The sequence below is a fragment of the Echinops telfairi genome, unplaced genomic scaffold, assembly GCF_000313985.2.
Source record: "Echinops telfairi isolate 266 unplaced genomic scaffold, ASM31398v2 ScPeMD7_7425;HRSCAF=8463, whole genome shotgun sequence".
Lineage (NCBI taxonomy): Eukaryota > Metazoa > Chordata > Mammalia > Afrosoricida > Tenrecidae > Echinops > Echinops telfairi.
In genome coordinates this window covers 4,986,641-5,000,376 of record NW_022111325.1, presented here as the reverse complement: position 1 = coordinate 5,000,376, position 13,736 = coordinate 4,986,641, and the positions used below count along the sequence as shown (strand labels likewise).

The following is a 13,736-nucleotide window of genomic DNA, read 5'->3' as shown; positions in this document are numbered from 1 at the left end:
ACTTGAGGCAGACCCATACAAAGAAACTCTGAAAGAAGACAGACCTGACACAGATGAAGACAAGTATTATAGAAGCACTCAGTCACATGGACCAAAGAGTTCTTGCCAGTTTCATTAAAAATAGGAACAGATCATGAGGTGTCATTTGGACTGGGTAACAGGCATCAGAAGATTCATAACATACAATAAACAAACAACAAAAACAAATTGTTGAGAATGAGAGGGGTCAGTGCAGAGACCCAAAGTCCATCTGTAGACAGTCGAACATCCCCCCACAGAAGGGACAAAGGGAAGGGATGAGTCAATCAGGGTGCAGTAGAGCACCCATGGATCACACAATATCTCTCTGGTTTCTTGAAGCTTCCTCACCCCCGCCCCTCACTATCATGACCCCAATTCTGCTTCCCATTCTGGACTGAACCAGACCAAGCACATAGGTAAATACAAGAGATAAAGCTCATGACACATGGAACCCAGGAACAGGAGTGGGAATAGCAATAGCAAAAGGGTAGGGGGAAGGTGGGGAGAAGAGATGGCAGAAGGGGAACCAATCGCAATGAATAGCACATAACCACACACACCCCCTCCAGGGGGAAGAACAACAGAAACCAGAGGGGAGAGAGCCAGCAGTCTGTGTGAGATATGAAAATAGTAACGATCTGTAATCTATCAAGGGGCCACAAGGGTTGGGGGGAGGGAAGAAAAGAGGAGCTGATCCCAAGGGCTCAGTAGAAAGTAAATGTCTAGAAAGGAACGATGGCAACATATGTACAAATAGATCTGATACAATTGATGTATGGATTGTAGCAAGAGTTGTAAGAGCCCCCAATAAAATGATCTTAAAAGAAAGAAAGAAAACAGGCACAGGAAGTTTATGTGAGAACTCTTTATGTATTCTCGGGTGTAGTTCTTTTTTTTAGGTATATTTCTTGTATGCTAATTGATATAAAGGAATGTATATGGTTTACTCTCCTATCAAGTAATATTCCCTAATGTTTTTGAAACTTCTAAAGTATAAATCTCTATTTTCTGAAAGCTGGGCTGAAGTAGCTTCTTTATTTATTATTTACTAACTTCTTCATTCCTTCTCTCTGTATGCTAATCTGTTTCTTAATCTAGTCTTACTCTTCCCATAATTCATTTCTTTTTTCCCCCTAACTTTCATTGAGAATTGAGTGAAGATATAAAGAGAAGATTAGTTTCCCATTCAATATTTTATATACTTTTTGCTTCATCTCATTGATTGCAATTCCCATAATGTAGCAGAGGAGACACTGTTTAAAGGTACAGGAGTAATTGGTATATACACATGCGTTAGTCTGGGAAGACTAGAGAAACAAATTCATGGAGACGCTCATAGTTGTATATAGGGGGGGAAAGGAGGAGCTGATACCAAGGGCTCAAGTAGAAAGCGAATGTTTTGAGAATGATGATGGCAACAAATGTACAAATGTGCTTGACACAATGGATGGATGGATGGATGGATGGATGGATGGATGGATGGATGGATGGATGGATGATGAATGGATTGATGGATGGATGCATGGATGGAGATAAGAATTGTATGAACCCCCAAGGAAATGATTTTTAAAAGAAAAAAAGAAAGAGGTTTATATACAAGAACAATTGTTATATTATTCTTATTGATATTGAGAAAACACCCCCAGCCCAGTCCAGATAAAGTCCATAAGTCCAATATTAACCCATATCTACAATGCCAATCTACAAAGTCCTCCTCAAACTCACGAAATATGTGCAATGATGCCGAGTGCAGGAGGATCATAGGTCAGTGGGTTGGAAGTCTTGTGGATCCAGTGGTGTTGTAAACATCTCAGTGCTGGCAGGAGTCTCCATGTGGCTACTCCAGCTCCAGAGGTCTGGTTGCATCAGGGTAGTTCCATGTGGCTTCCCCAGCTCCCAGGCCATGGCGCCACGTGTCTTGTCAGTAGAGTGTGAGTCATGTCAGTAGAGTCTCCAAGGGAGTGAGCTGAGAGAAAGAGTCTGTCTCCCCCTCCAAAGAGGAAATCCCAGAGTTCCCAGAATTCTCAGGAGAAGGCCATGCCCACACAGAGGCCTCATTGGTTATATCTTGATTGGCAGGCCAGACTCCACCCCTTCGCTCGTAATCCTCTCAAAGTGACCCCAGATTATGTAACTACCACACACATAATGGAATACTACACATCCTAAAAAAACAGTGATAAAATCATGAAACACCTCATGGTATGGAGGGGTCTGGACAACATTTTGCTGAGGGAAGTTAGTCAATCACAAAAGGACAAATAATTTATGAGTCCACTACTGGAGGGACAAGCAACATGATGAGCACAAGCTCAGGCCTGCAGGACATCCAGTCTGCTGGCTAGGGCAGCCAGCCAGCATGGTAGAGAACCCGACTTCTGCCAGCGAACCCTGCACGTCCTCTCTCGGTATCTTGAAGGTCCCTTTGGCAGAGGGCTCCTCATGTCAGCTGGGATCAAAATGTCAAACAAGGGGTGGGGTGGGATGTTAACCACTTAGTGGCTGCCATGCAAAGTTATGGTGAGGTGCCTCCAAAACAGGTAGATATCTATATCAGAGGGATGGGGGTGCTGATGGGGAATTGCCAGGAGAGGGCAAAGGGAACAGATACCTCTGTTGGCAGAAAAAGGGGGAGAACAAACTTCCAAGTGGGGAAAAAAGATGACTTACAACCACTTTAAGAACTTTAAGGGTATACTTGGTAATATGCACCTAAGAAGCCACATTGGTCTGAGTTTCTGTATATACCCTGGGGATCTAGGCCAAGGGGCATTTAATCCTGGATCTTCAAGGTGAACAGCATGCTCCAACGGCCACACCTGAGGGATCTGATGTAGAAACTCCACTAAGTGAACTGGATTCTACCTCAAACACACCCGTAACCTGAAGACTTAAGACTGAAAATTCGTGGGGTTGGAAGAAGCAGAAGAAAGCTGTACCAAGAATATTAAGCTGTTAATAGGTGAACACACACTGACTTAGTACATCAAAGCCCTACTTGCTGTATTAAGATATATATTATTCTGGCAGACCTGTTACTGACATTGTCAGTGAATATTATTGTAAGCTTTGCCTGACAACCAGCTCCCATTGTTAGTGTAAATAGCATCCAGACACATAAGAACTTATTCTGTACAAGTGAAAAATTCAGGTATGGTGATATGTAGTTGGCCTACACTGCTCCAATATCCTTCTCTCAACAGTATTTTAAAAATTAGTACCAAGGGCTAATCAACAACAATATTAACAGACGACCTTTAAGTTCCAAGGGGATGATTGATAAGTCCCTCTACAATAAATTAATAAGAAGGTCTCTAAGGGGTGCTAAAGGCAGATAAAAAGCATAGATCCAGGAATGGATTTGGGGTTCACACTAAATCCTAGCTCCAATTTAAGAGCAATTAGCTCTTACATCATGGCCCTGCTCAATACTCACTCTCATGAAGAGAACACAGACCACATGGGTGCAGTGAAAACAGGTAGTGAAGTGGGAGAAAGGGGGAACCTATCACAAGATTGGGCATGCCCCAGGGAGAAAAATAACAGAAAGGTAGATAAAGGGAGACAACGGACAATGTAAGACACAAAAGAATAATAATAATACATAATTGATCAAGGTTTCATGAGGGCGGGAGTGAGGGGAAAAAAGAGGAACTGATACCAAGGGTTCAAGTAGAAAGAAATTGTGTTGGAAATGTTGGTAGCAACATATGTACCAGTGTGCGTCATACCATTGAATAATGGATTGTTATGAGATTTGTAAGAACCCCCCCAATAAAATGATTTTTTTTAAAGCAAAAAAAAATGTAGTGAAGAAACTAGATGATGCCTGGCTATCAGAAAGAATAGTGTCTGGGATCTTAAAGGTGTGTTTCCAAACAAGCAGTCATCTAAGTGAGATGTCAACTAAGTTCACATGAAAGAAGCACACCAACATCCACGTCCCAAGAATTGTAAATTATGTAACCCAAAGTCGAAGGAAAGCATAGTGTTCGAGCCTAAATTGTGAGAGTCTGGTTTGCAGAAGGCTATGAATGACAGTAGAGGTCCAAAATACATTTGTGAGATCTACACAGGAAATAGGCCTCTGGTCATTTCCTTCTATCCATAATGGAGGGATGGGAATAAACTGATTACCAAAGACAGAGCATTGGAGAGATGACTATTGGAGATCAAAATGATAAACCTGACTTGAGTGGTTAAAACCTTGTCACTTGATACCCTGACTGATCCAGGTTGGGCCTGATATGGTTTTCAACATTTTCTCTGTGTGTGTGTGTTGGAGTTTATTTCTAATGTGTTTTATCATTGTGAGCAGTCTTCTTAAATTTTGTAACATATGTTTCTGTTTTCAGTATCTGAGACTCAGGACTGAGGACCCCATAGAGACAGTAAGTAGAATAAGGGCTCCTGGTGGGTACAGTAGAGGAGGAATAAAGGGGAGATGATATCAAGTGGTTTAAGGAGAAAGTAAATGTTTTGAAACTGACTAGGTAGCAAGTGTACAATACTGCTTGATATGATTGAACTATGCAATGACATGATATCTGTATCACATAATCACTCAGTACAGTAACTCCCTCCTTTGTGTGCTGATGCAGAGGCCTGAGGGGTCCAGATGAGTAGGAGACATTCTTAACTTCCAGACATTCTTAACTGTATCTCCAGGTGGGAGTATTCTACTCTTTGAAAGTAAGACGTCCAGATGTGAAGATTAGAGGGTTGCAGGGACAGGAAGAAAAAGTATTGTGAGTGGGTCATTAGGAGTAATAGTGATTGGAGCTATTTACCCTCTGGTTCCTGGACACATAAATTCAGGCTATTAGAGAAACAGCATGATATACTTGAATTGAACTCCACGCTACAGCATAAATAGTCTCCTGGAGAACATTGCCCTAACCCTAAAAGGTATTGTCACATAGCTGACACCGAAATAACGTCTTTAGAAATCCATTCCATCTTTCTATAATGCCACCTACTTCCGGATGATGAAGGTTATGCTAAGTAGATTCCATAACATGGGCCTAATGCTGCACTTCATTTGCTTTGAAATGAGTCCTTTGATCTGAAGTGACACTGTAAGACATTCGATAAGTTCATGTGAGGCCAAAAGGAGCCATGGCATCCATGCCTAAACAAAGAATTTGCACAAAGATAACTTAAAAGCTCAGGCAGTTTGTGAACTTCTTGAAAGCAGAATGTGTTCTTTAACGAACATACAAATCCCTTCACCAAAAAAAAAGGTGGACGTTTTGCTGACTTTAGGTTGTTAGAAAAAACCTTCTGATCAATCACTGCTTTACCACTAACATTTTCTACACAGAAATAACTCTTAGAAGCCAGGTTTAAACTTACAGAAGGAAAATAAAAGAAAAAACTGAGCAAACACATGACTGATGGCAAATTTTATTCGAGAAGAAGTTAGGCAGATTCTCCAGAATCTGTCCAGACAATCAACTAAAGAAACCAACGGCACAACTCAACCTAAATGCAAAAACAATATCAATGGTTTTATTTGAAACAACCTCAAACCAGGAACAAAGAGCAGATTAATTAAAAATTAAAATGGGTGTACATCCATTCAGTCAAGTGCATTCAGCAATAAAAAAGAAGAGGAGATTACCAATACATGCAACGACGTGGCTCATAACCATATGCTAAGTGCGTGGGTGGCGGGGAATGTCAGACAAAATGAGTGCTACTCTCAGTATCTGTTGTTGTTAGATGCAGTGAGTCCATTCCAGCCCATCACAACCCTGTGCTCCTTCTGGCCTCTCCTCTTAGTGTCCCTGTGCTTGAGCCCATTGCTGCAACCATTGTGTCAATCCACCTCATTGAAGGCCTCCCACTATTTTACTGCCCCTCGCTTTACCAAGCATTATAGCCTTCTCCAAAGACTGGTCTCTGGTGACATGTCCAAAGTATGTAAGATAAAGTCTCCCATCCTCGCCTCTAAGGAGCACTCTGGCTTCCAGGACAGATTTGTTTGTCTTTTTGGCAATCCATGGTCCTTCCAGGAAATTCTTCTTAGGTCTTCCTTCTTCAATGCCCAATTTTCACAGTCGTATGAGGCCACTGAAAATACCAAACATAGGTCTCTTCCAGTCAGTGGGGCAAGTAGATGCCTTCCAAATGTCTTTTTAAAGATTAGTGAGTGCTTCCAGTTCTTCATCAGCTTATTGAAACATTTCAACTGGTATTCCATCAATTCCTGGAGCCTTGTTTTGGGCGAATGCATTCAGGGCAGCCTGGACTTCTTCAGCATCATTAATTCTTGCTCATATGTTACCTCTTGAAATGGTTGAATGTTGATCAGTTCTTTTTGGTACAGTGACTCTGTGTATTCTTTAGATTTTCTTTTGAAGTTTCTGGTTTCATTCCATGTTTTGCCCATCATATCTTTCAATAATACAACTTGATGCTTGCATTTTTCTTGAGTTATTTCAATTTAAAATATGCTGAGTGTGCTCTTCTTTTTTATTTTCTAACTCTAGGTGTTTTCACATTTCATTAGAATATTTGACTTTGTCTTTTCAAGCTGCCCTTTGAGAGTTTTTGTTCAGTTCTTTGATTTCACCGTTTCTTCCATTTGTTTTAGGTTCTCTGTGATTGAGCAAGTTTCCGAGTCTTTTCTGACATCCACTTTGAAAGACCTTCTGCTTTCTTCATGAATGATGACCTTCATGGCCTCTAGCAGCTCATTAGATTTTCTGTTCTGGAAATTTTGGATAGGATACACTCAAGGTCATATTTTGGATCTGATGGACTTGTTTGAACATTCTTCAACTTCAACCTGTACTTTTATATAAACAATTGATGGTCTGTTCCACAGCCAGCCCCTGACCGGTTTTAGCTGCTAATATTGGCTTCTCCATTGTCTCTTCACACAGATGTAATTGATTTGAAGTCCAAGTATATAGTAGCCTCTTGTGTTGCTGTGTAAAGATATTTGATGAAGAAGTCATTGGCATTGCAAAATTCCATCATGTGATCTCCAGTTTAATTTCTATCACTAAGAACATATCTTCCAACTATTGCCCCTTACTCTTTGTTCCAACTCTTGCATTCAATTGCCTATACTTTTGATAGTCAGTGATTTTAAAATGTTGATTAAACCCTGGGTGAAAATTAAAGTAACTAAAGTCTAATTCAGACTACTACAAAAAGCACCACTGTGGGAGCTAGGTGAGCACCACTCTCTGGTGTGCTTGGTATCCACATACGTTCCGAAAACATTCCTATTCAGAGGCCCGAAAACATTCCTATTCAGAGGCCCGACTCCTTGGCTCCTCTTTTTTTGAGCATTCAGTGATAGATCAGCCCTGTTACTCTGCCCCATTACTTCTCTTAATTGACCTCATCTCTCTCTTACAATATTTGCAATCCATATAATTAATTTCTATAATTATTTCTATATCTTTGTTTAGACGTTATTAATATGTATTTTCATAAACATGAAGGGGGGAGTTTCCTTCCTCTTTCAAGCTCAGGGTTTCAGTGAAAGAGGTAATGGAATGTAGAATTTCTTGGCCAACTAAGAAGCATGTAAAAATTAATGAATCAATTTTGCAAAGACTATATTGATAGCATGAAGGAAATATATGAGAAAACACTACTATTCTGAAGGTTAGTTTACTTTGGATATGTCGGCTTTGCTTTGGTTGGTTGGTTTTAGGGATTTTTGTGAGTGTTTGAGCATATATTACATGCCACTAAGATACTTTTTCACGATCTCTTGCTTCAGAGAGAGTCCTGTTATTACAGTGGATTATGGGCTGCTACCACAGGTCTGCAGTTAGAACCCCCCTGGTGCTCCCCAAGAAGAGGGTGAGTTGGACGGCTCCCATACAGAATTCAAAACGTAGGGGGCAGGTCCCCTCTGTCCTCGGGGGTCTCTAGGAGACGACATTGATTATAGAGCAGTGCGTTTGCTTTGTTCATTTTCCACAGAGAACTTAGCATTTGAAGTGTGGTGGAGGCAGGGGAGGGTAGACATACATCACTCCAAAGCTGGGTAGGGGAGAAAGTATTCAATGTAATAGTTCAGTTAAAATGTTGTGGGACTTCAGAGGGGCAAATAAGACTGCTTCTGACTTGTGCATCTGAAGCTCTGAAGAAAGGACGTCAGAAATGGTCCTTGAAGGTTGAATGCAATTAAATACATGGATAGTTACACCCAGAAACGGATACAGAGTTGAAGATATTAATCTGGTTTTATAATTAACAAATGACAATTAAGCAGAAACATTTTTTAAAAGGACATTTATTTGGAGATTGGGAAGTATTTGGCATCAGTATTGGCACTGTGTTCCTGGGTTGTTGTGTTCTGGCTTCATTGAGTTAAGAGGCTTAAGAGATGTCCTGATAGGAGCTGTGAAAGAAATTGAAGGAAACTCCAGCTAAATTGGAGATGGGTAATAAGGAAAATAGGGGGGAAGATGGTAAAGAAACAGAAAACAAAATAACACATTGAGACCAGATGAAACACAAAGAACTCACCAGCGCTTCTTAAACCACAATACAAGACCTATTAAAAGTATCAAGGGCGCTATCACTGCCAAGGGGATCAAGTTCATTGAGACATGGTGTCCTATGGATTAGAACAAAACATAAATAACAATTTTAATCTTTTACTCCATTGATTGACTCCCCTAGTGTATCATATTCTTTAGATATCAGTTGTCTCGATCCTTCATGCCAATGAATGATCTATGCCACTCTATGCCAATCCAAACTCAAGGAAGGATTCCTTAGACCCTCATTTTTCAACCCTCTATTCCTTGAATTTTCCACATATATTCTTCCTAAGATTCGTTCCACTCTTGACCACCCCAGCCCCACACTTAGTTCTGGCATTCTCAAATTTCCCTCTGTCCGATACTCTAAGCACAAGGACTATCTTCGCCACACTGTCCACTTCCATTCTTACTTACCCCAGTAGATGATGATGTGTTGGCCACCCAAACTGCTGTGCCTCACCTGGCAAGACAGACCAACTGCATCTTCCCTTGCCACATCCAGAGAAACCCAAAGATACCATGTCCCGTCAGCATTGGGAAGGAAATCTCCTTGTTTAGTGCCTGGTGGCTCCTGTTTGCCTTGCATCCATACCACCCAAACAGGCTTCGGGTGGAAACCATTCACATGGCAAACCAGTAGTAGCCGGTCGAGACTGGCTGTTGGGCTACTGGAAATCCAGGCCTGCGGCTTCACTGCAGAGGGCAAAATCAGTGTGAAGATAAGAATTCTAATACACAAAGTAACCCCCAAACCCATGCCACTGAGTAGATGTGTACTCCTAGCAACCCTGTAGTGGACAGTATGCTTTCTTGTTTCCCAACTTGTAAATCTTTATAGAAGCAACCTGCAACCTTTTGGTTAGGAGACAAGCCTTTCAACATTGTGCACCGGGGTTCTTGACACACAGCTTGGGGATCATATGTCACAGTAGTATGCACAGCTATCTTTGCCCCTCTTCTAGGAAACTCTAGCTCAGGAACCCCTCTCCCTCTCCTCTTTATCCTCACCCTACAATTTAAGGTACTGAATAGTGGGAATGATCAAGATTTGAATAGAAAAATCTTGGAAGAAGCAGGCTGAACTGACCTTGTCTCTGGAGATCCATCTTCCCTGCAGCCAGGAGGCCTAAGATAAATCGCGGGCAGGTGTGTCTGATGAGCCACCGTACTGTATCCCGGATGCCTTGGTACTGGTTGATTAGATTGCACACATTCTGGGCCATACTCCCTCCCTCTGGAGATGGTACCCATGATGAGTTCTGGAAGCTCAGAAAGTTTGTTCCTCCATAAGCAACATGGAAGAAGCCTTGTGGGGTCTCATTGGAGTGCACCTCACAGCCAGCTGAAACCTGTATTTCCAACGGGTCTGGGGGTTGTGCATTGGAGGGAAGAAAGGAAAAAGAACACATTAAAAACTGGGTTTGAGGATATAAGGGGATCAGGAAACGAGTTTTATGAGTGTGAGAGTTGGTGAAAGATACGTTTTACCAGGAAGAAGGGAAAGAATAACTGCTTTTTAAAAATGGGGTGGAATAAAAGATAAGTCACAACATAGAGGAGAATGATTTGGAGAAGATATATGGAACTAGTGAGTGAAGCACATAATTATAGAATAATTATTCATATAATAAACTTGTAACAGAGAGTAAGAGCATGGCATTCTTGGGTGAATGAAATGGGTCCTAATGGTCGTGGGTCTATGGACACAGATGACTGACAACATGAAGGTGAAGATAATATTTTAAAGGAGTGCCAAGCACAGAGTGTTTAAACTCATATGCGTCTAGATTTGAGATCATGGGACAGAGACCAATGGAACTAATTAAACAGTATAGGAAAAGAGAATTCTATAAGGGTAATGATTAAACAACACAGTCAGTGTATGCTAAAACCATTGACAGCATGTGATGTCACACACATATTAAAATTTTGAAATTACAAATATTTTTGTCCTAAATATTTACCATCAAAAAGAAAGAAGAAAACACAAAATCCCAGAAAATAGGCTACATTGCTAATGGTGCACATTCTGACCAAGGACAAGATTGATGGTCCTGGATCCAATGGGAGAGAAATACAGAGCAAACCTAAGACTATCTTAAAAGATAAGATTTATTAGACTAGTTGAGATGAGAGGATGCCCCAACACTGTTGCCGAGATAACCCTAAAATTTGGAATTAAATCTACTCCTGGAAGTCATCTTTCCACCAAGTGATAGGTTGGCTCATGAAATAAATAATATCACCTATGAGTACTATACCGTTTTAAATAATCATCTGTGTGATAACAAATAGGCAATATTTATCATAAAGCAAAGATGAGAAGACGAAGAAAGCTGGGGTTCAGAGAAGTTAGAATAATGAATAACAATAATGGGAACATTGACACACTTTGAAATTGAACATTGTGTACAGAAATTGTTCAATGGGAACCTAATTTGCTGTGTCAAATTTCACCAAAACTACAACAAAAAAAACAAAACACAGGATCCTGGAGGAAACAAGAAAATAAGGAACTTTATCATATCAATGTTTGGAATTACCTCCGAAAGGTTTCTGCTATTTCTAGTGGGGAGGAGGTCATAGAAAATGGTGCCGAAATAAACAGAAGCTGTTCCTCCAAAGCAGAAAAACTTCCTGAAAAATTTCCTTAGTTGAGTGCTTTACACTTACATTCAAACTGCATTGTGTGGACATGGTCCTGAACCTCCCGAGTAAACCCAGTGAAGTACATTTGGAAGAGCAGTTCTAGGTCTCGCAGCTCCTCCTCGCTGAAGTTGCTCTTGGACCAAGGACGCAGGAAAATTATAGTGCCTGATTCACCGTCCCAGCCGGGAGTCTGCAACTCGTCCAGCCAAGCGGAGCCCTGGTTCTGTGGCCAGGTTTGGTTGGCAAAGGATGAGATAAGGAGGAGACGGAAAAAGATGGGCTCCTGGGTGACTGTAAGTAGAAAAAGTCAAAGAAGGAGAGTGAGGAGGCTCAGCTAAGCCCATGTCCTATGTTCTGTTACACACACCCCCCCACACACACACACCCCAAAAGTAAGCTGCCCCTAGAGGCTCACATCCCAAGTTCTCAAGCATACATAGTAACCAGAACCATCTTGTGAACGCCCATCACCTTTCTACCCAGATCTACTTCTACCTGCAAGGGAGTTGACAGGGACGTTCTTATCTTCATTGTAGCCACCTGGGAGAAGGACAGCTAACAAAGTAAGTTGCAGAAACAGCATTGTCATTTGCAGGTGTTTCTTTCTCACAAGAAAGATGTTCTTGTTCTGTGTTCTCAGCAAATCTTCCCCTCGCTATCTCTCTTCTAACTTCCTTCTGCTACCCACAGACAGACTCTGCCTAAAACAGTGAAACCCTACTGCTTCCCACAACCCCAAGCCTCTGGCTCAGTCCTCATTTCCCCTCTAGCTCTGACGAAAAGTTTTCCTTTTCACCCTGGACTTCAGCTCTACTCCCCACCACTAGCCCCATCCTGTCTACTTCTATTCTTCAATTGCTGGCCAAAGTTATATGTTGTATTTAAGGGTCACCTCACCAATCTTGGATATTTATACCATTTATAAAATAGAGAGGAGAGATATAGTTTCCCAGGATCTTGTTTCTGAGACCACAATTCTCCCCTCTTCCACACGCAACTCTGCCATTAAGTGACCATTGTGTCCCCTCTTCTCCAGCACTCCGTTTTATGCTTCCTTTTTAAACAACAAAAAAATGTCCTTAGAATATTCTCTCTTCATTTTATTTCTTATTTCGCCCTCTATTGATCTCTGGATTCTCATGGACGCCTTTACAATTTAAGAGTTGGCCTTCTTTTTTTTTAATTGGTTATTTCATTTTCTAATCCAATATCATGGCTATTTGCTCTTGAATTTTAATAATATATCATTGTTGTTTTATTTTTTAACTGTTTCATTAGCATATAATTCACCTATCTCACAATTTGATATGTTTAGCACATCAAGAAGAGTTGTACAATCATTACCACAATCAGTTTTAAGACATATTCTTTGTTCTTGTACATCATTGTTAGCTCCCCACTTCCTCCCAACCTCTCCTGACATACGCCAAAGAAACATTAATCTAGTGACTGTCTCTATGAATTTACCTATCCTGGATTTCATATACAGAAAAACATTTTGTAAACACTAACAATAATAACAAAGAAAAACCTCAATTGAAAAGAAAGCAGAAAGCATTAAAAACTAGAATACGTGTAAAATGGATCAAAAGGGAGATCAAATGAAAAGGTGTTAAATTTTAACCTAACTGCATCTGCAATAATCCACTTGCCAATGTATTCTGCATGATAGCAAGGTTATTCACATCCCTGGTCTGTGGTCATAGGGGATTCACTGAAGGCTCAATCCATGTGTACTTTCTCCCCACTAGGAATATCTGGATGCATAAACCTTTGGGGGTATTTCCAAACATTGATGTGTTAAAATTCCCTATTCACTCATGTCCTCTAGGATCCTGTTTTGTTTTTTAACTTGTATTTTTGGTGAACTTGACACAGAAAATTAGGTTCCCATTTAACAATTTCTGTACACATATTCAATTTCACAATGTTTCAATATTCCCATTATTGTCATTTATTATTCTAACTTCTCTGGATCCCAGATTTCTTTGTCTTCTCATCTTTGCTTTATGGTAAATATTGCCTATTTGTTATCACATAGATGATTATTTAAAGCGGTATAGTATTCATAAGTGATATTATTTATGAGACAACCTATCACTTGGTAGTAAAATGATTTCCAAGAGTGGATTTAGTTCCAGATTTTAGGGCAATCTTGGCAATAGCATTTGGGGCATCCTCTCATCTCAACAAGTCTAATAAATCTTGTCTTTTAAGACAGTTTTAGGTTTGTTCTGTATTTCTCTCCCATTGTATCCAGGACCATCCATTGTGCCCTTGGTCAGAATGTGCACTATTAGCCCTGTAGCCTAGTTTTTGTTTTAATTTGTTTTTAGTTCTTTCTTTTTTGTGGTGTTTAGGACAAAGTTTTGTTAAAAATCACTTTCATGGAAGAACATATCAGTCTATGTGATCACGAGGTATCAAAAGAATCACTGAAGACAAATGGATGTGGCAAAGAAAGGTGATGGTGCCCGGCTATCAAAAAGTATAGCGTCTGGGGTCTTAAAGGCTTGAAGGTAAACAAGCGGCCATCAAGCTCAGAAG

The 13,736-nt window shown here is 40.6% G+C and overlaps 1 protein-coding gene across 2 annotated transcripts; it reads right to left on the bottom strand.

The window, feature by feature from the left end:
* Window positions 1–8,516: 8,516 nt before the first annotated feature.
* Window positions 8,517–11,772, bottom strand: LOC101653615 (T-cell surface glycoprotein CD1c). Of its 2 annotated transcripts, none has more exons than XM_030887861.1 (5): window positions 11,701–11,772; window positions 11,214–11,472; window positions 9,628–9,906; window positions 8,955–9,233; window positions 8,517–8,611 (listed from the first exon to the last, which is right to left on the bottom strand). In XM_030887861.1, exons 1-5 carry the CDS (start codon window positions 11,770–11,772, stop codon window positions 8,517–8,519), a joined length of 984 nt encoding a protein of 327 aa, XP_030743721.1. The 2 variants fall into 2 exon arrangements, with proteins under 2 accessions (XP_030743721.1, XP_004714779.1); XM_004714722.1 differs by having other exon boundaries at window positions 11,214–11,469.
* Between the last annotated feature and the right edge of the window lie 1,964 nt (window positions 11,773–13,736).

Excerpts from the sequence above, each read along its gene's own strand:
- LOC101653615 (XM_030887861.1), bottom strand. The coding sequence starts at position 11,772 with ATGCTGTTTCTGCAACTTACTTTGTTAGCTGTCCTTCTCCCAGGTGGC. Across the intron at positions 11,473-11,700 it reads ATGAAGATAAGAACGTCCCT|GAGCCCATCTTTTTCCGTCT; the intron begins GTCAACTCCCTT and ends ACAGTCACCCAG. Across the intron at positions 9,907-11,213 it reads CCACACAATGCAGTTTGAAT|ACCCGTTGGAAATACAGGTT; the intron begins GTAAGTGTAAAG and ends CACAACCCCCAG.